This window comes from Bubalus bubalis, chromosome 5, assembly GCF_019923935.1.
Source record: "Bubalus bubalis isolate 160015118507 breed Murrah chromosome 5, NDDB_SH_1, whole genome shotgun sequence".
Lineage (NCBI taxonomy): Eukaryota > Metazoa > Chordata > Mammalia > Artiodactyla > Bovidae > Bubalus > Bubalus bubalis.
The window spans coordinates 12,457,577-12,485,285 of record NC_059161.1 but is presented as its reverse complement, the minus strand read 5'-3'; the positions used below and the strand labels follow the sequence as shown (position 1 = coordinate 12,485,285).

At 43.1% G+C, this 27,709-nt stretch overlaps 1 protein-coding gene across 4 annotated transcripts in view; it reads right to left on the bottom strand.

The window, feature by feature from the left end:
* The window catches only part of KCNK2 (potassium two pore domain channel subfamily K member 2), a 229,851-nt gene that overhangs the window by 131,601 nt on the left and 70,541 nt on the right, over positions 1–27,709 (bottom strand). For 2 of the 4 annotated variants that reach the window (XM_045165651.1, XM_045165652.1), the window contains exons 1-2: positions 10,852–10,990; positions 7,229–7,539 (exon numbers count right to left, since the gene is read on the bottom strand). In XM_045165651.1, the coding sequence (XP_045021586.1) occupies positions 7,229–7,539; positions 10,852–10,897 (357 nt within the window). In that variant the 5' untranslated portion in view covers positions 10,898–10,990. Of the gene's footprint in view, positions 1–7,228; positions 7,540–10,851; positions 11,248–27,709 lie in introns of those variants that run through there. The other 2 variants (XM_045165654.1, XM_045165653.1) reach the window with 2 other exon arrangements.

Below are 27,709 nucleotides of genomic sequence, written 5' to 3'. Positions count from 1 at the left end.
CTCACTGTTACTTGGGGTCCTATGAATCTTCTTTAGGCTTTCCAGGTGGCACGAGTGGTAAAGAACCCATCTACCAATGCAAGAGACATAAGAGTTGTGGGTTCAACCCCTGGCTTGGGAAGATCCCCTAGAGGAGGGCATGGCAACCCACTCCAGTACTCTTGCCTGGAGAATCCCATGGACAGAGGAGCCTGATGGGCTACAGTCCACAGGGTCGCAAAGTGTCGGACATGACAGAAGTGACTTAGCATGCACACATGCACGGATCTTCTTCAGTAACCAAAGTCTGTCTAATGGACACTATCAGAGTCCAAAAACTAAGCTGCCCTGGCACTCTTCCTCATCTCAGAAAAATGAAAACTGCCTTCTCTTAGTTCCCCAGGACAAAAATATTGGGGTTACCTTTAACGCCTCACCTTTGCCCTGCCCATCTTGTCCGTGAGTAAGTCTCACTGGCTAGCCTTGCAAACTATATCTAGAATCTGACCATATCTTACAACCTTTACCACAACCACCTTATTTCAAGCTTCCCTTATCCCTGATCCATCACCAGGATTACCACAGGAGCCTCAGAACTGCTTTCTCGGTTTTTGCCCGTGGCCTCCTGCAAATATTCTCTATTTGAGAATAGACATTCTCAAATCAGCAGCCAGAGGGATCCTGGTGAAACACACGCCAGAGGACACTCATATGTACCAAAAAAGCCAAACTCCTGATTATCACTTACAAGGCCCTACAGGACCTGGCCCTCATTACCTGCCTGACATCCCTCTCTACCATGCCCTCCCAGCATCCCAGCTGCTCCTCTGCACGCAAGGGACGCTCTCATCTCTGGGATATGCCGAACCCTCTGCTGAGTGTTATTCCCCAGATGGTCCCTGAGTTAATTCCTTCATTAAAAATCACCTTATCCGTGAAGCTTCTTCAGTGACCTTATCTAACATTCATCACCAGGACCATCCAACATTTCCTACCCCTCTTCACTCTTATTTTTTCCTCCTGAGACTTATCACTCCCTAACAAACTCTCTTCCCTTAGGAGAATGCAAACTCACCCAGAGCAAGAATTTTCATGTTTTATTCTCTACTGTGTTTCAGTGCCTGGGACAATGCACATAGCAGGAATTTAATAAATACTTGTGAATGAATAAGTGATAGTAGAATTAATATAAAACAAAGTTTTTCTTTTTTTTTTTTTAAGTCTAGTCTGTTGGCATTCTAAGAAGGCAGGTAGCTCCAGGCATCCCCTGGTACCCAGCCAATACCCTCAGTGGCACCCCTCCTCCAGAAGGAGGGGACCAGGCCTAGGATAAAGCCCACCTCCTTCATATGGAACAAGAGGCCTTGCTCTGCTCTGCCAGACTTGCTCATAATGCCGCCTGTCACACCCAGACAATCCAGTTACACCATGCCTTCTGCCTCAAACATCTGCTGATCCCCAGTCTTCCTCCGGAGAGCTCTGATTCCACAATGAAAATCCAGTTTCCCTTGCACTACTTCTTCTGTGTCTTCTCCACTCTCACTGGGTGGTTAATTTCTTCCTCAGCAGCTCAGCTCCAATCTGTAAGTGCTTACCTTATGATTAAGTTCATAACAGTCTCCTTCATTGACTCTGGAGGAGAGAGGATCTTAAGAGAAGCCAAGTTATTTCCATCACTTTACTTGGCTCAATATCCAGCACAAAGGTCAACACAATGGAAGTGCTCAATAAACACCACTGAATGAATCCATAAGGACAAAACTGAAAGGAGGGAACCGTGCAGAGAATATAATCCCCCCAACAGGAAGACTCCAAGACCTAGAACTGAGGCTACCACACAACCTACCACATGTTAAATGTGTCCATTTCTTCACCCAAAGAGCAGATAGAATAACTTACCCATCTACCTCACAGAGGGTAGAGCTCAAATGGTAAAACAAAAGTCAAATATCCCATGAAATACTTTTTATCAATGTATAGATCAAAAATTTTTGGTCTTTTTTAAATCTCATAACTGATTCAGCAAACACGGAAATAACTAGATCAAAACCAGGTACATCTAATATAAGAGTCTTCCAGTAGTCACATATGGATGTGAGAGCTGGACAATAAAGAAGGCTGAGTGCTGCAAAATTGATGCTTTCGAACTGTGGTGCTGGAGCTGACTCTTGCAAGTCCCTTGAACAGCAAGGAGATCAAACCTGAATACTCTTTGGAAGGGCTGATGCTAAAGCTGAACCTCTAATATTTTGGCCACCTGATGCAAATACCTGACTCATTGCAAAAGACCCTGATGCTGGGAAAGAGTGAAGGCAGAAGGAGAAGAGGGCAACAGAGGATAAGATGGTTGGATGGCATCACCAGTTCAATGGACGTGAACCTGGGCAAACTCCAGGAGTTGGTGAGGGACAGGGATGCCTGGTGTGCTGCAGTCCGTGGGATCGAGCAGAGCTGGACATGACTTGGCAACTGAACAACAACAGCAACCTATAGCTCAGATGGTAAAGAATCTGCCTGCCACTCAGGAGACCCAGGTTTGACCCCTAGGTGAGAAGATCTCCAGGAGAAGAGAATGACAACCTACTCCAGTGTTCTTGCCTGAAGAATTTCATGGACAGATAAGCCTGGTAGGCTACAGTCCAAAGAGTAGGACTGAGTATCTAACACTTTCACTTTTTTTCACATATTGGAGAAGGCAATGGCAACCCACTCCAGTACTCTTGCCTGGAAAATCCCATGGATGGAGGAGCCTGGTAAGCTGCAGTCCATGGGGTCGCTAAGAGTCGGACACGACTGAGCGACTTCACTTTCATGCATTGGAGAAGGAAATGGCAACCCACTCCAGTGTTCTTGCCTGGAGAATCCCAGGGACAGAGGAGCCTAGTGAGCTGCCATCTATGGGGTCGCACAGTGTCGGACACGACTGAAGTGACTTAGCAGCAATATAACTATGCCTCTACGGGCTTACAACATTCAAACAGGAGTAAACCAGGAAGTGTTGTCCAAAAAGAATATTAAAATACAGGTTATATATTCTCTATGTATATGGAGAGAAAGCTATGCTATTGAATATAAATCATTGCATATAGAGGACTATAATTTGATATTCATTACACTTTACTAAATAAAATGATAGAGAACTTTGCAGCAAACTTTAATGCTTATTACCTGTTTTTAGAGGCAGTAAATTTAAGAACAAAAAGCACAGGCTCTGAAGTCTGTCCATTTAGCTTTGAATAACAGTACAGTCTAACTTTGAGAAAATTAGCTCCTTCTGATTCAGTTTCACGTAAGTTAAATATACATAATAAAGCACATTCCTCATAGAGTTGTTTAAGAAAATTAAAGGAAATAACACATATAAAGAGTTAGAACATTGCCTTGCACATAGAAATTACTCATTAAATTTTGGCTATTATTAATGTATTCATGAAACTTGAAATTTAAAGATGTTTCCATATATTTTTCTGTACTGATATCAAACTAACAAATGTAAAGAAAGTTGAAAAATCAAAGTTTTCAAAGTATTTCATCCCAGAAAAGATCTCTTTGTCTTAATATCTCTGCCGCCACCTCAATCTTGCCTTAGAGGGCTTGTGCCAAAAACAGCACTTAGATGGAACACACATGTTGGGAATCAAAAGAGAAGAAGCTGCCCTCGTGTGCCTTAAGGCTGCATTCCCCTATCTCCCCTTCCCGCCCTGCCCCCAAACGTAGGCTACCCTGTGACACAACCGCAGCATGGAATGAGGTTGCAATCGCCCACTCAGAGGTGTAATTAATAGTAAAAAAAAAAAGCAGAGACATCACTTTGCTGACAAAGGTCCATTTGGTCAAAGATACTGTTTTTCCAGTAGTCATGTATGGATGTGAGTGTTGGACCATAAAGAAGGCTGAGCCCTGAAGAAATGATGCTTTTGAACTGTGGTGTTGGAGAAGACTCTTGAGAGTCCCTTGGACTGCAAGGAAACCCAACCAGTCAATCCTAAAGGAAATCAATCCTGAATATTCATTGGAAGGATTGATGCTGAAGCTGAAGTCCCAATACTTTGCCACTTGATGTAGAGCTGACTCATTGCAAAAGACCCTGATGCTGGGAAAGATTGAGGGCAGGAGCAGAAGTGGGTGACAGGGGATGTGATGGTTGGATGGTATCACTGACTGAATGGACATGGCTTTGAGCAACCTCCGGGAGATAGTGAAGGTCAGGGAAGGCTGGCGTGCTGCAGTTCATGGGGTGACAAAGAGTCAGACATGACTTAGTGACTGAACAATAACAAAGATTAGGTTAATGTAGGTAACCTAAGGTTAACTGATGCAGGTCTTACTGTCTTACTATTCACTTCCTCCTCCTTGCCCACTCATCACAAAAAGAATCCAGAATTCCTTCTCTATCAGCACTAGGCCTGAACTTCTAACATCACCTGCTTCACCCTCAGCACTGAAAGCCATGAAAGAGTGCAGACTCCGAGGAATAAAACCAGATCTGAAGACCTGAACTTTGATCCTAGTGATACTGTCGGAGTGAGTCAGTGGGGCTTTCTGTGTGTTAGTTTCCTAATCCGTAGTGTTGCGATACTACTGCTAATATGACTACTCATGAGGCTTTAAGGCAGGAGTAAAAGGGGAAACAAACATGGGGAAAACACTTGGAAATTTATGAGAATCACACAAATGAAATGTAATTCTAATATATGATTCCTGGCTCATTCGCTTTCCTCCCTATTTAGACACTGATCTTGACCCTTGGAGCCATGCCATTACAAAGATTTCTCTGATAAGAAGAAGTTATATTCAAAGAGAGAAAAATAATTTATTTAAACCACAGGGTTAGAAAGGTGATGGATATGACTATAAATAACAGGCAACCTCTGCATTTAAAAGTACTGAATAAGCACCAAAATCCTTAAGATTTTTTTGAGAAGCAAAAATACTCAATCAGCAGTGAATATCAATAAGGCTAAAATGGACTGCCTGTGGATAGCAGAAAGAAATAAAAATTAGGACATATACTGAGCTCCATTTGTGTTTATTCCAAAAATAATGTAACATTTTCTTTTTCTGCCAAAGACAAACAATCTCTCTGGAGAAGGTAAGAATGCAACTGCCTGAAACAGATGCTTCCACCCAATTAAAAGACAAGCAGGGAAGGAAAAATAACAACAAGAGCAAACAAACCTAACACTTCTTGAGCACCTCAATGCCTAACATGGATTATCTCGTTACTCCTCACAGCAACCTGTTTGATAGCTTTTCTTCCTTCATTCTAGATAGATTAAGGATTAGAGAGGAAATTACTTGCTCAAGATAACACCTCTAGTAAAGTACTCAAATGGAGTTTAAAACATCTTGCTGTGAAGTCGCTTCAGTCGTGTCCAACTCTATGCAACCCCATAGATGGCAGCCCACCAGGCTCCCCCATCCCTGGGATTCTCCAGGCAAGAACACTGGAGTGGGTTGCCATTTCCTTCTCCAATGCATGAAAGTGAAAAGTGAAAGGGAAGTCATTCAGTTGTGTCTGACTCTTAGCCACCCCATGGACTGCAGCCCACCAGGCTCCTCCCTCCATGGGATTTTCCAGGCAAGAGTACTGGAGTGGGGTGCCATTGCCGTCTCCTTAAAACATCTTATCCAATCCCAAAGTTTAGATTTTTATCACAACTTCAGGTTCCCTCTGCCAAAATAACCAGGAACTCTTCTAAAACTCAAGGGAGGTGGGGATTCTTCAAAGATTTTTAGTACCGCTACGGATGATATGCACAAATCAAGAGTGAAGTGGAAATGATCTTATGCAGGAATAAGAAATGGGATGGTTGAATCAATATTATCTGGCAGGTACATTGTCAATACTGAAAATGGCGCCATCATCTACAAATAGTAGGGAATTCAGTATCTAGTGGCTAAAGAACCTTTCCAAAATTTAAGTCCAATAGATGAGATGCAGAAGTGCTGAATGTGGTAGATGAGGATAAGAGCATACTAGCTTTCATAGCTTTTAACAAAACTTGAATGAGAACTTGTGTGTGTATTCTATAAATAGGGCAATAAAAGACAGAAGTAACATTTGGGGATACATGGCAAGAGGGAATATGAGAAGAAAGGCCATAGAGCAAGAAACTGGGTAAAAAATCACTAATAATTTCTTCCCTCAATCGACTATCCCAGCTCACTCAAATGATGTAAAAAACCAAACATAACATGAGGAAGAAACTGCTCAGTTGATGACTCACAGAATGGTTTTCAATCTCATTTGACTTAAAACTGGTAAGAAAAATAGGCTCCATAGAAAAATGAATATATATATATATATAGAGAGAGAGTTAAAATGTGTTCAATTATCAATCAGATCTCTCCTTGAAATAAAATTCTAGGGTTTTCATCTTGACCAAGATTCTTGGTTGGACCAATGTATTCTTTTAAACAAAAGAAATCTACAACAAAAATATAGCCATCTCCAAGGCATCTAACTGAAATTTTTACATCATTTTGGGATTAACATTTTTTTGGAAAAAAAAGTTTTTCCATAAGAATACTACTCTGCCATTATAGAGTAAATTAAAACTAAATTACTTTTTATTCAAAAACTCCATTTTTCTGTGTTAGTAGTAAATTGCTTTTAGTTGGGGTTTAGAGAAGCAATGATTAATCACTTCTGCCCAGACACCTAAAAAGGCCAGTTACTGGAGTTATACTTTGGTTAGATTAAAGAAGTGAGCTACGGCTTGTTAACCATGAGGGGTACCCACCTGAAGCGGGTCGCACCACAAACCCATCTTTTCTTCCCTGCGATGGCCAGTGTCACAATTACTGCACTTTCCCCACCTCGTAGCTTCCCTTCATTTGTCACAGCCAAGTTTCTCAGCCGGCAAGGGTCCTCTCACCTTGAGGGCCTCCAGCAGGGTGACCCCATGTGCACGGGTGTTCACTGGCAGTTCCAAGACCAGGCAAACGGGAAGAAGGGAGGTGACAACAGGAAAGAAGCAGAGAAATACAAGGGCAGGAGGGGATGAGAAGGAGCAGCGAGCCGGAGAAATAAAGGAGAAGGTGAAGGAGAAGGAGAAGAGACGACAAAAGCAGGAAAAGAGGGAGGCGGCACAGTAACAAGAAAAAGAAACCAAAGAGGTCCAGGCTAAGGGGAAAAGTGGCAGAGGACCCCGCGGGCACATGGACGGCCAAATGCTGAGTTACTGCCTCTTCTTACTTGTCTTCCCCGCAGGGAAAACGGAGTAACAACTCCTGGGCACCTTACCTGGATGAGTTCGTCCAGCTCGGTTGAATTGACACAGGCGTGTTGGGAAATAAACGTCTGCTTCTGGATCACGATGGTGGTCCGCTGGGAAATCTCGTGAGGCTGCTCCAAGGCTTTGAACACGGTGGCTCCGATGATGAGATAGAGGACGACCACCAGGAAAATCGTGGAGACCGTCTTCCATTTCATAACATTGATGGTCGTGTCACTCTCCACCCGGGAAGCAAGCACGGTGGGTTTGGTGGAGAAGGAGAGCCTGGGTTTGGAGTTCTGAGCAGCAGACTTAGGATCCAGCAAATCAGGGGCCGCCACTGCCAACAACAGAGAAGGGAGGTTAGAGGGGTCAGCAAAAGTGGTCTGGATTCCGCCTGCTATCCTGGTGAGAGCTCCAGAGCCTAAACCAGAAGTGTGCCCATGAGGTTGCATCCAGGACCATATATGAGGTTCAGGGAGAAGGGGGTGGGTCTCAGCTCTCTGCTGCTATTGGGGTTTCCAATAGGAGGAGGAAAAAACCAGGAGGTGGACCAAGAACCTTAAAAAAAATGAATAAAAGAATGACTGCAGTCTTCCTAATTAATTTAAAAATTTATACCTGTCCAACGTGCTAGTGAACACATTTGCAGAACTCCTAAGAGTTGATGGTACTAAAGTAGATATCTGAATGCTTATAAAGAAGGCTAATGTATTATTCCTGTTCTCAATAACACTCTATATCACAAGCAAATTATCTAAAAATTCATTACAATAAAGGAGCTGTATTATAAGTGAATTTGCACTCCAGATATTGTTGCTCAAAGTAAAACATTAGTAATTATCTGGTAAAACGTGATAGCAAATAAACCACTCAATAGCTCTATCATTTCTTTTTGCCCGCGTCCAAGGTGGGCTCATGATTAAGTATTCTCTGTAGGTTGTTATTCAATCTCTGATATCTTGAAAAAAGAAAAACAAAAGTATTGTCACCCATTCTGGCTCAATCACAGGTGCAGCCAAGAGATGACATGTTCTTTCCATTTTAACAGTGAACATTATCAAGAAAAAAAAATGAAAACCTTGTCTCACACCTTAGACCTACATGCTCTGTATAAAGCTAATTGCTCCATTAGAGTGGATTTATGCGTTCTCTTACAAATTCCCATATACTCTGAGGTGACTCTAAATCCATTTATTATTTATCTCAGCTGTTCCAAAATATCATTAATGGATTTATTTTTAGAAAAGTCAAGAGATACTAGACTTCAACCTGCTAAACGGAAAATAAGCCATTTACCACAGAGTATTTGATTGGAAAGGCAACACTGAACCAAAAGGGGTAATAGAATGGCTGAAAGAGGGGACACGTCAAAATATCATTAACTCGGACAGAATAATTGATTGACCATCCATAATTCTTACAAATATAAGTAAAATTACTTTGCTGTTGTTTAGTTGCTAAGTCATGTATGACTTTTTTCAACCCCATGGCCCGTCAGGCCCCTCTGTCCATGGGATTTCCCAGGCAAGAATACTGGAATTTCCTTCTCCAGAGGATCTTCCCAACCCAGGGATTGAATCCACGTCTCTTGCATTGGCAGGTGGATTCTTTACTGCTGAGCCATGAGGGAAGCCCAAAATTACTTTAGTGTTTAATAAAATTATAACCTAATCTGAATAACACTTTTTAGGTAAGTACATAAGAAATACCTATGTAATTGCACCCAAACATCATACAGGTACCTGAAATTACTTGAATAAGAAGGGAATAAGGAGTGTCATCACCGACTCGATGGACGTGAGTTTGAGTGAACTCCGGGAGTTGGTGATGGACAGGGAGGCCTGGCGTGCTGCAATTCATGGAGTGGCAAAGACATGACTGAGCGACTGAACTGAACTGAACTGAAGGAGTGTCAATTTTCACATGACTACATACTCTGCCCTCTTGTCTACCACTGTGAGTTAACTGTAGGACTGTCACAGTTGGAGTTCATAAAATAAATCATCTGTTGCCCATCAGAAAGAAGCTTTGCAACAAAGCTATATGAAGCACCAGACCTAAGTAAGGAGTGTTGTGTAATGATGGCAGGTAACAGAGTGCTCCTCAATCAGCATAACTCTGAATGATGCTGACTTTGAAGGGAAGTCATCGCCCTGATGAAGTAACTGTAGCCTGGGCTCCAAGTGGGGATTCCACATAAGTACAGGTCATTTCAGCAGTTTCAAATGGTTCAACCTGCTATGCACAGATATGTACACATTTTCCTCCTGATACAGTCACCTGCTTCAAATAAAACCTCAAATTAGCAGACACCTTTTAACACGTGATATTCATAAAGGAAACTTCATCTCAAATAAGCACTGGATATGTGTTTCATGGCTACAGTCCATGGGGTCTGGACTGTAGACCACAGAGTCCAATGCGACTGATCAACTAAGCATGGCACAGCACGTGTTCAAGGCTTTAATTTTTTGAAACATTTTAATAGAAATGTTGATAACAGCTGAAATTACTGTCATCTGCTGTCTAGCCACCTCACCCCACTTCCAAGCTGCTTAGTGAGTCTCAGTGAAAAATAAAGGTCGTCATCTAAAATTAAGCCATCTTTGGAACAAAAATATCAGAAAATCACTCAGAAACTCCACATTATCTCTCTGAAAGAAGCTGTCCAAGCCTTTCCTCCCCAGTTCTCTGTGCTCTCTTCTCATCTTTCTGATTTTTCCCATCACTGATTTCTTGTCTGCAGCACTGGAAAACACCAAGACCGTTTACCTTGATGCTCCCAAATCCCAACCCTAAATTGCAATGCCAAACTAAGATATTATATGATTGGGGGGAAAGGAAGAGATTTTTTTTTTTTTAAAGACTGTGTGTGTACTGTGTGTATTATTAAGCTAAAACATTTCCTGGTGTATTTTAATTCTTTTAAGTTATTGCTTTTTCTTTTTAATTAGCAGAAATATATATAATGCACATTTGGCAGACAGAATGGGCAGAACCTGGTGAAACACCAAAATAAAAAACAACAGTCTTTCTGCACGAATATGGGGAACCCTCTGGGTTTCCATCTCCATGTCGTTTGATGTATGATCATGAAGAGAAGCTCCTTAGAATAAGGAATCAAAGATTCACCCCTTCCACACACTCTGGGCACCATCACGCCCTCCCTTCTCTGCCTGCAGCACCTCACAGCCTCCGCTTAATCCTAGCCTCTCATCCGCACCCACGTCTGTCTTCTTAGCTCCCGGCCACAACTGACGACTCAATTCCAGGAGAAATGGGTTTTTTTCAGTACCACTGCCTATGCCACCGCGCTGTGGGCAACAAGTGTGACCAGGGTCACCCGTCGGGCGACTCCCAAGAGCTGACCCTCCTCCTTCGGAAACTCCCCTAAGTGTCCCAAACCTATACCCAAGACAGATGCAAAACGCCCAGGCACCCGCGGGAGAGTGGGGAGAAGCAGCCAGGAGTGGATCCGGGGATAGATTTGCCTCCAACCCCAGACTGGGATCCAACACCTTGGACGGGAAACGAAAGGTGGAAAACGTCCGCGTGCTGCCAGCGGGGCTTTTGCAACCCTCCCGGGACTGGCTGGGACGGAAAACGCGCGGCGGGAGATGGGGAGGCGTGGGGTACCCGGGGGTCTCACCTCCTGCTCTATAGCCGGCTCTCTCCCGCGAGGCGCTGGGAAGCATGAGGCATGCAGCATTCACAAAAAATTTTTTTTTTAAAGACGGACTTGAAGCTTTTTACAAACAACACGCCATTGTACTCACTTCTTATTCAGAGACGGGCTGCGCGCTCCGAGCTGCACAGGCAGGCATTTTTTTCCCCCGGCTTTGTTTTACAAGGTGGGGAGAGCCAGGGCTGGACGCGGGGAGGGAGGAGGGGAGCGTGAGAAGACACGGAATCGCGGGAAGGAGGGGACACCCGCGGGCCGGGCAGAGGGCGAGGCCGAGGCCAAGTTGGGCTGGGGCGCCGCCGCCCCCGCGCGCGCCTGCGGCCGGGCCCGGGTCACCCGGAGAGCGCGGGCGACCCGGGTCCCGCGCCGGCCCGCAGCCGCCGCCGCCGCCGCGCGCTCCGCCCCGGGCTGCGCGCTGGCCCGGCCCCGGCGCGGCGCGGCGCGGGGGCGGTGGGTGCAGCCCGAGCGGCCGTGCGCCCCGGCGTCTTTGTGCGCGAGCCTCGCTCAGCCCCTCTTCGCATGTCTTTGTGCGTCTCCCCGGCAGAGCCCTCGGCGCCCCGGGGGCGAAGGTGGGGGTGGCACGGTCTGGGCGCGCCTGGCGCCCTCCAGCTCGCAGCTCGGCCGGCCACCGCCGCTCTCCCTTCCAGGCTCGCTCCTTTCCCTCCTTTCGGAACTCCCTCCCCCTGGGTTCCCCGCCCCCCCTTCCCCGTCCGTCTCACCGCCTGGGCTCGCCTCCCCGCCAGCCCTGCGAGCCCAACCCTCGCCTCGTCTCCCCTGGCTCTTCCGAGGCCCCCCTCAATCCGCGTCCCTGCCTGCGGGCCCAGCCCTTGGGTTCACCTGCTGCCTCTTCTCCTCTCGGACCGGTCCGCTAACCCTGCCCCCTCTCTACATCCTCACTCACGCTCTCGGGTACCCGGCTCCAACCTGTCTCCTTCCAGGTCGGGTTGCAAGGTGTGGGACCGAGCTTTGGGGAGCGGGGTCCTGGACTCCAGCACGTGGGCATCCTCCCCTCCCTCCCCCACCAGGGCTGTACAGAAACGTACCCCCTGAGATCCCTGGAGCGGGGACAGTAATAAGGATGCTGATTTCTTCCAGCCCGCGCCTGGGGAAGGTTTATCAAGCCCCAGCGACCTCCACCCACCATATTCCAGGATGCTGGACCTGGGCAACTAGCTTTTGTCAGCACAACGTTGATCGAATGGGGGAAGGCACCGGGAGCCAGGATGAAGACATTTAGGGATGCAAAGGAAATGAAAGAAAAATCCATTTGGTTCTCAGAGCAAAACCTCTTTGGCTGGGCACAGAGGTAGCGAATGTGGTCAGTGGGGACCCCCGAACCTCAGTCTGAACTCGGTGCTCCGCGCGCACCTCCGCACCCGGATCCCAGCTTGTCAGGAACCTAGACGCCTCCCAGACTGGCACACCGCCGCGCTGGGGCAGCTGGACTCTCGGCTATCGGGGCGGGGGCGGGAACCGAACCCTCACGAGAGCGGGCAGAAAGTGGGCAGACGCCCGGCTGCAGCTGTGATGCACGAGTCTTCTCGCCGCACACAGGCTGTAACGGAACTTCAGCCGGTTTGTAAACTCTTTCCTCCTTCCCACTTGCGCAGCGGGAATCCCCTGCTGACCTCCGCCCTCCCACCTCCAGCGCTGTGAGAGAGTTTATCTTCCAGAACCGCTGCTCGGTCAGATTGGAGCATCTCCCCAGGGACCAGGAGCTATAGACGTGAAGGAGAGAAGGTAAAGCTGAAAGGCTCTGGATTGAAAAAAGAACGCTGTATGCGAGGCTGTGGCCGTCAACGATTTGAAACGCCAAATTACTTTTTAAATTTCAGAATAGACTCAGCCGGCTGTCTCCTTTCTCCTATTAAAAATATTTCCCTTATTAGGAATTCCTTCCTGCTGGAATTGAAACGGTGTTCTCGACTTCTGCTCTCAATAATAAAATAATCGGATGTCCTTTGTAAAATGTGAATCTGGTCCTCTCCCTCGCCGACGTAAAACCCTTTCAGACTCTCTTGGTCCCACATAAGGAGCTTCCTGGTCTGGCTTCTTTTTCTCATTCCTGGCCTCTGTGCATATTGTCACCTTCCCTCACACACCTTCCCCAGTCCTCTCCCCAACTTTACATGACTAAGATCCTGCATCAGTATGGTTCTCCAGAGAAACAGAACAAATAAGATGTGTGTGTGTGTGTGTGTGTGTGAATTTTATTTTGGCACACACAACTACGGGGGCTGCCAGGTCCATCTGAAATCTCTAGGATAATTCTGGAAAATCAAGCAAGAGTTGATGCTTCAGTCTTGAATTTCCTCTTCTGGAAAACCTTGGTTGTGCCCTACCCACATCGTCAAGGGTAATCTTTCCTTAAAGTCTACTGATTGTAGATGTTAACCATATCTACAACATACCTCCATAGCAACACCTAGGCAAGTATTTTATGAAATAGCTGGGTGATATAGCCTAGCCAGTGGGTTCCCTGGTAGCTCAGTCTATAAAGAATTCACCTGCAACACAGGAGACTGCCTGCAATGCAGGACACCCAGGTTCTATCCCTGGGTGGGAAAGATACCCCAGTGGAGGAAATGGCAACTCAGTCCAGTATTGTTGCCTGGAGAATCCCATGGACAGAGGAGCCTAACAGCCCATGAGGTCCCAAGAGTCAGAAACACGATTTAGCGGCTAAACCACCACAACCATGGCCTAGCCAAGTTGACACATCAAACTAACCGTCACAGGTATTATTCTCCAGATCACCCAGCTGTTGAAGCTTCTCCTGAATCCTAGTCTGGTGTCTCACTTCTGCTTCTGTTTGTGCACCTGTCACACTGTGTTGTGCTGCTTTAACCAGACTGTAAGTTCAGTTCAATAAGCTCAGTTTCTTAACCAGACTGTAAGCTCAGTTGACTACTCATTGGAAGGACTGGTGCTGAAACTCCAATACACTGGCCACCTTATGTGAAGAACTGACTCATTGGAAAAGACCCTGATGCTGGGAAAGATTGAAGGTGGGAGGAGAAGGGGACGACAGAGGATGAGATGGATGGATGCCATCACTGACTCAATGGACATGAGTTTGAGCAAGCTACAGGAGTTGGACAGGGAGGCCTGGCGTGCTGCAGTCCATGGGGTCACAAAGAGTCGGACATGACTGAGTGACTGAACTGACTGAAGTTCAGCTAGGATATAAACCATGGCTCTATGTTCCCCATAGTATCAACAGTAACCAGTGACTACAGATAAATAGATGTTTGATAAACATATGAATGAAAGTGTGATTGCAGACATCATTTACCTGACCTCCTTCTAGGTTTTTGGGACTAGGTATCTTACATTTATAGAAAATGAAATGAATTCACTTCAGAATCATTTTCTACCCTATTATAGGCTTCTTGTTCTCCTAGTAAAATGACCCTAAACAATTTGCATATCCTTTTTTTTTTAACTTTTCCCCTTTTAATTAACAATTTGATGGTTCTTTTCTGTTGCATTTGGGTCTTTTGCAAATTTAGCCACATCTTGCCAAGCACTAGTCCTCCGTCCAGTTGGCTAATGCTTATTAAAGTGGGAGATTAACTCATAGCTTAAATCTGCCTGTGGGGACTTCACTGGTGGTCCAGTGGTGAAGAATCCACCTTGCAATGCAAGAGAAGCAGTTCAATCCCTGGTGAGGGAACTAAGAGCCCACATGCTGTGGATCAACTAAGCCCAGGTACTGCACTGCAGCTACTGAGCCCATGCACTCTGGGGTCTGTGGACTATAGCTAGAGAGTCCATGCGCCGTAACAAAAGACTGAATAATGTAGTGAAGATCCTGCCTGCTGTAACTAAGACCAGATGATGCCAAATAAGTAAATAAATATTTTAAATAATAAAAATAAATAAATTTGCCTATGTAGACCCTCCCTTACTCATGGGATGTAAGACTCACCACCAGTCCCAAATGCTGATTGGCCATTTTCCCTTCTCTCAAGTCATGTGCTGCAGTGGTCTTTCAGGTCTCCTTTGCATATCCTCGTATCAGACATACACACACACACACACTTACCACACACACATATATATAGGGCTGGGGGTAGGGGGCCACAGATTTAACTTACAGAGAGATTAAATTAAAATTTTAAAAACAAACAAAAATTTTTAACTTTGACATTAGTAGGAATCATTCCAACAAGCTAGCCTCACCTCATAAATAATTCAAAAGAACCAAGAAACTTGTCTCCACACTGACTCTAGCCCCACACAGTCCCTCAGTTAAAGCCTCTTACTTCTTTAAGAGCTTTCTTGTGCTTACTCACCATGTTTGAGATAAAAGGGAAAAAAGGGGAATAGACTAGCTTATATATCATTGCAACCTGAGAAACAAGGAAATGAGATGGTTTATCCTGTTTAATTTTACGTCTGCATTTCAGGGCATATAAATCCCATCAAAGTTGGTTTAGAAAGACTAGATGGACTCTATTTCTTTCATGCTCCCAGACCCAGGCTACTCAACACCTGCTAACTTTATTTTACTGGATGGGAAACCCTGAAATACATAATAAAAATTCTGCACCCCAAATTCCATACTCCCCTTATTCCAGTGCTTTCAGATTCTGTTGTGCTCAACCAGCAGCAAGAAATCTACACTACTTCACTTTCATGTTTAATTTCCTTTTTGACCTTGCCCTACTCAAAGATAAAACAAAAAACAAAACAGAGCATGCCACTGACTTTTCCATAGTTCCATTCAGACCTGGAATTTTCCAATCAAGGTCACTTCTGTAAGTATCCTCCTAACTCTGCCACTTGTGAACAATGTGAATTTGAGGGAGTCCTTCTCTCTCTCTGACCATCAGTTCCCTCATCCACAAAATAAGAATACTACACTGAACTTGCAAGAGATTGTTGTAAGAACTAAACACATATATATGTTTAACATTGCAGGTCCTCAAAAAGATTTCCTTCTCTCTTGTGCTTGACCTAACCCAATGAACCGGGGGCTCCCGGCCGAACAAGACCACCAACAAATCTCAACTCTGTAATAAATCTCGTCATCTATTTAATTCTCTGAAGAACACAGTTACACAGGTCTAAGATGAGGGAAATGCATCATGTTTATCAAATATCTATTGAGTACCTACGAGGAACCAAACAGAAGCTCTGTGGCTAGATCAAGGCTACTGCTTTCATTAGCTTGTGGTCTGGAGGGGGAAAGTGCTAAATAAATCTAGAATGAAAATTCTGATAAGCTCAATAAATAGAAGGTAGGGAGTACAATGAGCGTACCTAATGTTGGACGGCCCAGGAAGGCCTGTAAAAAGTGACATCACAATTGGGCCCTGATGATGAGCAAGGGCAGAGAAGGGGAGACATAATGTAAGGAAAGAACTTCCTCAGCAGAAGGTGAAGCTTGTGGCCCTTCCTTGTGGCGGGAAGAAGCTTGGAGAATGTGGGGAGCTCAGAGAGGAAGACTGGTGGCAGACAGCGGTCAAGCTAAAGAGGCAGGCAAAGACCAGGTCATAACGCCTTGGATTTTAATTACTGGAACTGATGAATCTTCATCTAACTTCATCAGATGGCTTTTGAAAGAAATCACTCTGGTTGCTACATGGGGAATAGACAGAAGATGGACAAAAATGGAAACATGTACCCAGGGAGTTAGATGCTCTTGCTTAGTCCAGATGAGAACTTCGTGGTGACTTGGATGGGAGTGGAAGAGAGGATAAGAGAGGTGACATCAGTAGATCAACTGGACTCTGTGATCCCCAGCATGTGGGGAGAAAACGCTGGGGGAGAGTGTGGCCATTATCCCAGAGATTCTAGTTCATGCAAACTCAGAGGAGTCGACATGTATAGGCAGTACTTCCGTGAAATGCCTGCCTGATATGGTCCCTCCAGGGCCACTTACCTTCCCTGCTAACGGCTGTTATGTTTCTTGTGGGACTTACCCTGATTGAAGGTGCTGTGTGTGTCCTGGCCCTCAGTAACATAATCACGATTCCTTGGTCTTTCAGTTGGTTCAGGCACAGGCCTATAGCCCACTCAGTCAATGGAACCTATGCCAGGATTTCTGAGGAAAGAGACTTTCCTGCTATACCTCTCACCTTGAACCTGAAGGTTTGGGAGACTATTATGCCAGCAAGAGAAGAGAAGTTACCCAAGAATGAAGCCAGTAAAGAGCAGATAGAACCAAAATGACCAGGTCCTGGTGACAACATTTGATCAGTTCCCTGTATCAAACTACACCATAAGCCACACACATTTTCTTTTTGTATAAGCCAGCTGGTCTTGAGATTTCTGATACTAGAAAGTCCTAATCAAAACATTATAAAGCAAGGAACTGGAGGAAGAGAGAAATAATTTACCTGTATGGGGATGTCTAAGTTGACCCCCAATGATTCCTGCCTGCTGGTATTCATGCCTTGCACTAAACCCATCCCCCTCAAATGTGGGCTACCAATGAACAAAATGCAGTGTAACCAATGGGATGTCTCTTTCCAGGTTAGGTTATAAAAAGACTGTGGCTTCCCACCTGTGCGTGCCCTCTTACCCTTGGGTAAGGGTCTTGGATCTTTCCTTCTGGTGGCAGCCAGCTTCCATGTCATAAGGGAGAGGAGAGGCGTGGGTGAACCTGGAAGTGAGTCTCCTATCCTCTTCTAACAGCCACATAAGTGAGCTTGGAGGCTGATCCCTCTCCCTTCCAGTCAGGAGATCACTATAGTCATAGATAACACCTCTTGAGAGTACAGCCTCTGGAGAGACCCTCAATCACAACTACCCAAGTAAGTTCCTTCCAAATTCTTAAGCCTCAAAAACTGTGAGATCAGAACACTCTTTGACATAAATTGCAGCACTACTTTTTGGGTGGGGGGATCCATCTCCTAGATTAATGGAAATGAAAACCAAAATAAACAAATGATGAAACTTTAAACGCTTTTGCATAACAAAAGAAGCCATAAATAAAATGAGCAGACAACCTACAGAATGGGAGAAAATATTTACAAAATTAGATGACCAAAAAGGGATTAATTTCCAAAATACACAAACAGCACATATATACATACACATATGCATATTAATCTATATCAATATATAACGGAATTATTTTGCTGTATACCTGAAACTAATACAACATTGTACATCAATTATACTTCAATTGAAAACATTAAAAAAAAAAAGCAACTATGAGACCATAAATGTTTCTTTGTTTTCAGGTGCTAAGTTTTGGGATAATTCTCCATGCAGCAACAGATAGTAATACAACCTCTAAGAGTTAAATTCCAAGTAAGCTGAGAAGTATCAGTCAGATCTGAGTCTGCAGGTTACTTTAAGAAGGCAATTCCTCAAAAGCCAAAGTGAGGCTTTCCCTGGTGGCTCAGTTGATAAAGAATCCATCTGCCAATGCAGGAGACACAAGTTCAATCCCTAATCCAGGAAGATCCCACATGCTCAGAGCAATTAAGCCCATGCACCACAACTATTGAACCTGTGTCTAGGGGCCAGAAGCCGCAACTATTGAAACCTACCCCCCCAGAGCCTGTGCTCCGCAGCAAGAGAAGCCACTGCAATGAGAAGCCAGCACATCCCAGCTAGAGAGCCGCCCCCTCTCACCACAACTAGAGAAAAGCCCGTGGAGCAAGGAAGACCCAGCACAACCATAAATAAATTACAATTTTTAAAAAAGGCCAAAATGTATTGATTTTGAAATATTCATAAGCCTAAAATTCAAATATGTCGATCAGAAGGGAAGTTGGACATTATTAGGAGAAGAGCGAAGAAAGCAAAGAGGTAGATGTGGGCAGTGCCCATACATGCATTGTCTCGGGCAGTAAGTAGGTCTCAGGCTGGAGTGAACGTCAGAATCGGCTGGAGTGCGTCTAAAACACAGATTGCTGAGCATGGCCCCTGAGTTTCTGGTGTCTTTTGTGTGTGGGGAGGGGGTGCTGAGAATTGGCACGAATAACAAGTTCCCAGGTGATGCCCACACTGCTAGTCCAGGGAGCATGCTAAGAGAATCCTGGAGGAAAAGCAGGATTTGGGTTCACTCTACTGGCGCTCACCGTCACAGAGGTGGTTTCTGCAGTGGTAAGAAATCGGGCGAGATGACAACTCAGGCCCTCTGCCCGTGGTTGGCGAATCACGCGGGCACTGGCACATATCACCGTTCACTCTCACTGTTAAGCACCTCTGTGTATCAGAAGAGGCTTCCCTGGTGGCTCAGCGGTTAAGAATCTGTCTGCAATGCAGGAGACCAGGGTTCGATCCCTGGGTCAGGAAGAACTCCTGGAGGACAACAGCAACCCACTCCAGTATTCTTGCCTGGAGAATCCCATGAACAGAAGAGCCTGGCAGGCTACAGTCTTTGGGGTGGCAGAGAGCTGGACATGACTGAAGTGGCTGAGCATGCATGCACATGTATCAGAAAGGCATTTTCCTGGTACTTGGGGACATACTGCAAGAAAAAAGACACACCAAATCTTTCTAATCATGGAGTCAAAATAAGGAAAGAATCACACCAGTGAAACCATGTCTGTGCCTATTGGAAAAATATCATCAAGTTACTGAGAGGGTTTCAGATTAAAGTACCTCACCCTAAAAAATGAAAAAAAAAAAAAAGTCATTTTTTTTCATTAAATTTCGCAAAATTTATCAAGGTTCATTTTGCAAAAATTAAAGTCACTCTAAAATATATGACACTCAGCAATATTTTTTAATGGCTTTATATATTTGCTTACTTTAAACACATATACACAAAAATATGAAGAATGATAAGATTTTAAAATGTAAACAAGACCGTCTCTTATAATGGCAATTCTTAGTCCCATGCGATCTCTTTTCAGTTTTGGAAATTTATGTAAGTCAAAACACCCAACTTTTGCATATAAAATCAGTTCTTTAAACAGTAAGTACATTTAAGTGTTACTCATAAAAATAAGTTAACATTCATATATAACTTTGCTTGAAAGAAAATAAGGTCTTGATTAAGGGTATTGTAAAGAAATCCTTATCATAATGGTACTCTGTTATAAGATTAAATTCTGAAAACATTAGAATTTACTTAGTTTACAAAGAGGAAATTCTACTTCAAATTTTCTTTCTCCTTTCAAAGCTGAGTATCATAAACTATCACCAGGAAATGAACATTTCACTGACATGTATCTAGACTAACAATGGATTTATTTTTAAATAATTTTTAAAGTCTGCCAACATTAGGCAAGCTAATTATATCAAATGTGGTGCTTTTTATTAAAATCAACCATAAATTCAGAGAGAACTAAACAAATTTTTTTCTTGATGGCTTTCATTTCCTAATGAATTTTCAGCACATCCAGTACTTTATTTAAAACTTGTATTGGTTATGAAAATTTGCCAATCCAGCATTATGTCTTCACCTGAGAGCACAGATTCTGACAACAATGAAGAACAAATCAATTTTTCTGCCTGATGAACAAATCAATTCAATGTATCTTCTAAAATTGAGTCACAAGATAGAAAGGCAATAGAAAAGCAAATAGAGACTGTGAGGTTTGAACTCTTTTAAAGATATTTGTTAATGTGTTCAATAACCAGAGATCTTAATGTCACCATTAAGATCACTACTAATGTCATCGTTAAGGGAAAGTCACTCAGTTGTGTCTGACTCTTTGAAACCCCATGGATTATACAGTCCATGGAATTCTCCAGGCCAGAATACTGGAGTAGGTAGCCTTTCCCTTCTCCAAAGGATCTTCCCACCCAGGGATTGAACCCAGGTCTCCTGCATTGCAGGTGGATTCTTTACCAGCTGAGCCACAAAGGAAGCCCAAGAATCCCAGAGTGGGTAGCCTATCCCTTCTCCAGGAGATCTTCCCAGCCCAGGGATAGAACCCAGGTCTCCCATATTGCAGGCAGATTCTTTACCAGCTGAGGTACAAGGGAAGCCCAATGTCATCATACAAGCATAGAATCTAACTTTCCCTCCTACGTTTCTGTGTCTGTGATTAAATAAGCACATACAAGTCTTGCTCAAGGCCTTTTACTAAGTTTATGGAAGAATTGAGATTAAAAACCTAAGCATCACCCAAGGCATGTTTGTTCTATAAGAAAGAAAAGAAGAAAGCAGCTTTTTCTTGAATTTTTAAAATTGTTAAGCTGATTGTGTGATCTCTCCAAATTCTGCAAAGTGAACCAGGCAATAAGACTGCCACCCCCACCGCCACCTGTCCCCAGGACCTTCACCAGCAGCCTCATCTCCACTAACCTCTGATCCAGCCTCCACAGTGTGGCCAGAGGAGGCTTTTAGAGATAAAATCCAGTTAAGCTGAAGCCCTGAAGCATACACTAACCTCCCATTGCCTTCACCATAGAGACGAATAGTCTAGGGGCATTCTTAGGGCCTTGAAAGTCTTTACCTTGGTAAAGACCCCTTTTCACAGTAAGGTCACATTCTCAGGTACTGGGGCTAGGACTTCAATATACCTTTTTGGGGGGACACAATTCAACCCATAACATTGTGTGTGGGACTAAAACAAGTTCCAACAGAGAAGGGATCTCATCATCTTGTTCCTAAGCACAATATCTTACATATAATAAGCACAAAAATAAATAGTCCTTAAATGAATGAAAGTCCACTATTAAGAGATATTATTGAAAGAATCCTGCAGTTAATTAGGGCTCAGAATCACAATGCATACAGCATCAGGCAGGAACATATATGCATGAAGTGGGTCTAGTGAACCAGTGAACTGGAGGAGATATTCTAGTCATATCTAGTTGATCCATGAAAGAACATGGATCCAGTGTGTTAAACCTTCCAGTTTTCCAAGAGAAGTCAGATATCCAGAGACAATATCCAGATATTATCTTAGAAGAAATCTTTCAATTTCAAATTGTTGTTGTTGTTCAGTTGCTAAGTCACATGTCACATCTGACTCTTTGTGACCCCATGGACTGCAGCATGCCAGGCTCCCTTGTCATTCAATATCTCTTAGAGTTTGCTCAGATTCATGTCCATTGAGTCATTGATGCTATCTAACCATCTAAGCTTCTACTGCCCTCTTCTCCTGCCCTCAATCTTTCCCAGCATCAGGGTCTTTTCCAGTGAGTCAGTTCTTCCCATCAGGTGGCCAAAGTATTGGAGTTTCAGCTTCAGTATCAGTCCTTCCAATGAATATTCAGGACTGATTTCCCTTAGGATTGATTCATCTGATTTGCAGCCCAGGAGACTTTCAAGAGTCTTCTCCAACACCACAATTCAAAAGCATAAATTATTTGGCACTCAGCCTTCTTTATGGTCCAACTCTCACATCCACACATGACTACTGGAAAAACCATAGCTTTGACTATACACACCTTTGTTGGCAAAGTTATGTCTCTACTTTTTAATACTCTGTCTAGGTTTGTCATAGCTTTCCTTCCAAGGGGCAAATGTCTTTTAATTTCATGGCTACAGTCACCATCTGCAGTGATTTTGGAGCCCAAGAAAATAAAATCTTCCACTTTTTTCCCTTCTATTTGCCATGAAGTGATGGGACCAGATGCCATGATCTTAGTTTGTTTAATGTTGAGTTTTAAGCCAGCTTTTCTACTCTCCTCTTTCACCCTCATCAAGAGGCTCTTTAGTTCCTCTTTACTGTCTTCCATTAGAATGTGTCATTTGCATGTCTGAGGTTGTTGATATTTCTCCCAGCAATCTTGATTCCAGCTTGTGATTTATCCAGCCCTGGCATTTCGAATGATGTACTCCTCATTTAAGTTAAATAAACAAGGTGACAACATACAGCCTTGTCATACTACTTTCCCAGTTTTGAACCAGTCAGTTGTTCCATGTCTGGGGCCGTTGGAAGTGTAAGTTATTTTATCATATGCGCATTGCAATGCATGTTTGAGCATAGTATTTTGAGTGAGTGATAACTGCTTCCTCTGCAATATACACTGTACCTGGAGCTCCAGGAAAGGGAAATGTAAGCAATAAAAGAGAGTTCCCATGTGTGATCTGGCAGGGAGGGTAAGCCATTGTTCCAAAATAAACAATGATAATGGCAAATAAAACGTATCTGTAGGCTGCACCTGCTCCTGAGGCTCTCTGAGTCCAGCCTTTGGGTTCAGGTAACATCAGATGCCCTGTGAGGTCACATCTGCAATAAAATGCAATGATTCTATCTTCTAGGCCATGGTAAGTGTTGAAACATCTCACTTCAATTGTAGTCATGCGGGGCTGGCACTAGGCTAAGGCGAGTGAGAGGGTACTTGCCTGGGGCACAAAATTTAAATGGGCATCAAAACACAAATAATATTTGAATACAGTATTTAAAAATCAATCTTAATGTGAAAAATCCATGGTGAACAAAAAGATTGCAGCTTTGAATAAAGAGGATCCAACTTTGCACGTGCAGAGGCTGGGCTCACTAGCCTCACCTTAGTCCTGGCCATGTTGTCCTGGTTCACTGATGCTTACCCTCCCTGCCAGATCACACATGGGAGCTTTCTTTTGTTGCTTACATTTCCCTTTCCTGGAGCTCCAGGTACGGTGTGTATTGCAGAGGAAGCAATAATCACTCACTCAAAATACTGTGCTCAAGCATGCACTGCACTGCACATATGATGAAATAACTTACACTTCCAGTGGCATCTCAAGTTTTTCTCCCTCCTTGGAAAGAATGCTTCTTGAGCGCTGTTTCTTCTCTTCTGAGATGTTGCAACTCATTTCTGATGGAATTGCCTTAACTATACTTTTCTCCCAAGTTTCAGCTTAATACCTGCTTACTTCTGCCACACTGCTAGATGCTTCAGACGGAGATCTGTCTCTAGCCCTGCAACAGCTTGCCAGTGGAGTCCAACAGATGCAGGTCTGTTATCATGGAATGCTCTTATGGTGGTTCAGCTTTCAGCTTAGAAATCACATCTGAAATGTTTTAAAGCTAGACATTATAGAGAACACCGTGACCTTTCCTAAGCAGCCACTCACAATACAGACCTTCTCATCCATCATCACAGCAGACTCCTCCATGAGATAATTAATGTGCACAATTAGGTAATAACTGAGGGCAAAATGTTAATTCAGGGTTGTCACAATCTCTAGAAAGCTTTCTTCAAAGCTTAAGAGCCATAAGACATGTCAACCTCACATAAGGACTAACATACCCAGTTATGCAAATAATATTTGTGTGCTTTTTCACTTCAGTTGTGTCCAACTACAACCCTATGGACCATGACCTGCCAGGCTCCTCTGTCCATGTGATTCTCCTGGCAAGAATATTGGAGTGGGTTGTCATTTCCTTCTCCAAATCTATTTATGAATTGTCAAAACACTCATTGCGAAAACAGTTAGAACTAGCATAGACGCTTCAATACTGCCTAATCCCTGTAACCATAATTTGAATAAGAACAAGATATAATGAAGTCCCAAGTTCCTATGAAATCTGGGTCTTCAGACATTAGAAAACAAAAAATATAGTTAGAAAATTTGATCAGGACAGCTACCTGATCATATATCCTGACTATCCTGCTCTGTGAAACCTTCCTTGTTCTTAACCTCTGATAAATTTGATCATAGTTGTCTATGGATCCTGCTATAAATTCATAGCATCTTTTACCCTTATGTGTATATTTGTCTCCATGTCGTGCTTTCTCTACTAAACTAAGGCTCTCTGAAGACAAGTATCTTATCTGAGTTTTTTTTTTATTTCTTATACACATAGTATATGCAAGTTTTTTGAATTGATGTAAATAAAAGACCACCACTATCCCAACACACAAAATCGCCAACTCTTATGACTTTCAAAGAGGATTTCACGGTAACCGTGACATTTATCATCAGAAAGCATTTTTTACATCAAGGTATTTTTAGCACATTGAAAGTCACTGTATTTCTTTCATGCTCTTTATTATCTCATATAATTTTGTCTTCACATAAGATTCACATGAAGGTCAGTGTAGTTCACTGGTGAAAATTGTGAGCTGCCCAGATTCAAATCCAGGCTCAGCCACTTATTATTACCGGTGCCTTAATTCCTCATCTGTGAGATGAGGGTGAAAAGTAATCAACCTCAACCTGTTAATGAGACCTAAAGAGTCAATTCATGATAAGTATTAGAACAGTGCCCTAAACAGAGTAAGAACTCGGTAAACATTGGTCACTATTAATAGTATTACTCACACTGATAGCCCTAAACCATGGAGAGAGGGAAAGATGATGGATCTGAGGTAAGTGAAAACAAAAAGGAGATCATTAATCTTCTGGGGCTTGGCCAGCAAACACCTGGAAACTGGCTTTTAGGAACCAAATGAACAACTGGGATTCAGGAAGGAAAATACAGCTGCAAAAGATGGAGTCATATTCTAGCCTTTCTGTTCTAGAATGAAGAGGACTTGGCAACCCAGAAGGCTTCTTCCTAGAGCAGGAAGCCTTGCCCATTCCACCTGATGGCAGAGAAGTCCTTACAAGGATGTAGCCAACAAAGGTGGATGGGTGAGATCCAGTTGGGTTAGGAAGGGAGACAGTAGAGGGGTTCACAAGGCTATACTGGGAGCCCAGAAACAGACCTAAACTCTCTTCTCATCGTTATAGATGGCATGTTGCCACTTTCTTTACCATGCACATACTCAGATCTCCCTTTGGCTATGGCCCCAACATTTTGAACTGTTGCTATCTGAAGTGAAAGTGAAAGTCACTCAGTTGTATCTGACTCTCTGCGATCCCATGGACTATACAGTCCATGGAATTCTCCAGGCCAGGATACTGGAACGGGTAGCCTTTCCCTTCTCCAGGGGATCTTTCCAACTCAGGGATCAAACCCTGGTTTCCCTCATTGCAGGCAGATTCTTTACCAGCTGAACCACAACTGGCCTTTAAATTGTGTTGACTTTACTTTCTGTCTCCTTAGCAACTATGATTGCTTTCAACATTTCTGGGTTTGCTTGATTCTTCCCCCCTTTCATTGTTATCAATGTTGTCTTCTGGACACAGATAAAACTCTTCCACAAACAGGTCTTCGGTTCAGGTAAAATTTTTAGAACCCCAACTTGTTGGTTGCTAAGGGGACCAATGTATGCAAATAACATACACAGTAAGGGTTCCAGGAATGGGGTTTTCTGTTGAGCCAACAGGTGTAATGTGTATTTACTCCTGTGACTCAGATACTGTACCTGTTCCCTCTTCGCCGATTTATCAGGGATCTCTTCTGTTCTTCTCACCTTGGTATCACATTATGCTCATTTTAATTAAAATTGAGATGTCAAATATTTACTGTTTTATTTTTAACATTTTTTGATGAAAATCTGTTAGCCACCAGGCACAGCCATGAGTAGAATAAATGGCCTGTTTTTCTTGTTTTTATTTCTACCCCAACAGTAGAATGCTGTTTTGTGGTAGTATTTTTTTGGACAAACGTTGGGTATAAAAAGACTTTACTGTTTTGCATTAATATTTTCTCACGAAGGGGAACCAGTAGTGTATTGTACAGATTCCAAAACGCCTTGCCAACCGTCTTGGTAATTAACTATAGCGTTTCTTTTGCCTGCAGTGATGTGTGTTGTTTGTAACATCTTCATATGTGGCATTACATTTTTCACATACTATATCCACATATTTCTGGCAATATAGATTTTAAATCTATGTATGTTTCCCGCTACCCTTGACTCTGAATTCTGAGTTCAGAGTTAAGTACTCTTTTACTATGATCCTATAACATAGAGTAGGCATTCAATAAAAATTTACCATTGCCATTGTCTATTGTTATTGAATCATTGCTATTGTTTACACATAAATAATACATATATACTTTAAAGCTCTAGGGATTGGTAGATAAAAATATGAAAACCAGACAACCCTCTCTGAAAAGATTTATCTAGCTGGGAAGACAACATTTCCATGAACAAAAATACGAATCATAAAGACAGTGCTAGAAGGTACCACAAAGGAAATCTGCTAAGGTACATAATGAATATTTATTTAAATAAATTACATGAGAGCATATGCCAGTTATATTTGAGAACCTCTCTTTGAGCATACTTTGTTAGCGATCCATTTGAAATATTAAATATGAAGATGTTATTTTTAAAATTCAATTCATGATGATTTTTTGTCATTAACTTGGGCTAGATTTCATTAACATTCAGCCAGTAAAGGCATCATCTCAGAGTCAATCGTTCCATGTAGAAACCATTATGTATAACATGATTGTGATGACCACGTATAACATGATTATGGGTATTTATTATGTCAGGGGTCTCTCTTTCCCCCTTGACAGTGAAATCCTTACGGTAGGGATGGACTCACCCTCATGTCACTCTCCCTAATACCTAATACATAGCAGATTCTCAATAAAGCCTTGCTAAATCTCCTGTATTTTAGCAACCTCAGAGACTTTTTTGTTTATAAACATTTTGCCAATTTTTAAGTAGCAAATATTACAAAATAACCTAAAATAGTGTAAACCTGGATTTTAAAAGTACTAACATTTTGCCATATTTGCTTCAGATATATATTTTTTATCCTTTTTTGATAAAAAAAAACATATTACAACCACAGTCCTGATTTACTGAGCCCATCCTGTTCCTTTTCTCTGTCTCCTTCTCCCAAAATAACGGCCTCCTGGAGTTGGTGCTCATCCTTCTTGTGACTGTAAATGTGTTTTTCTCATGTGCCTATGTAGCCATAAAAATATAAAGCATTTTAAAATTTACATAAGTGGTACTGTATTAAATTAATTCTTTTCAACTGGCATTTTTTTTTTCCACTTAAAGCTTACCTTGTCAAGATTTACCCATGTTGAGATATGCAGAGCTTTTTCAGAATGATCCCTAATCAAATTTAGAGTAAAAATCTTTATCACTTAAAATCTAATATTTGCCTTAGGTTATA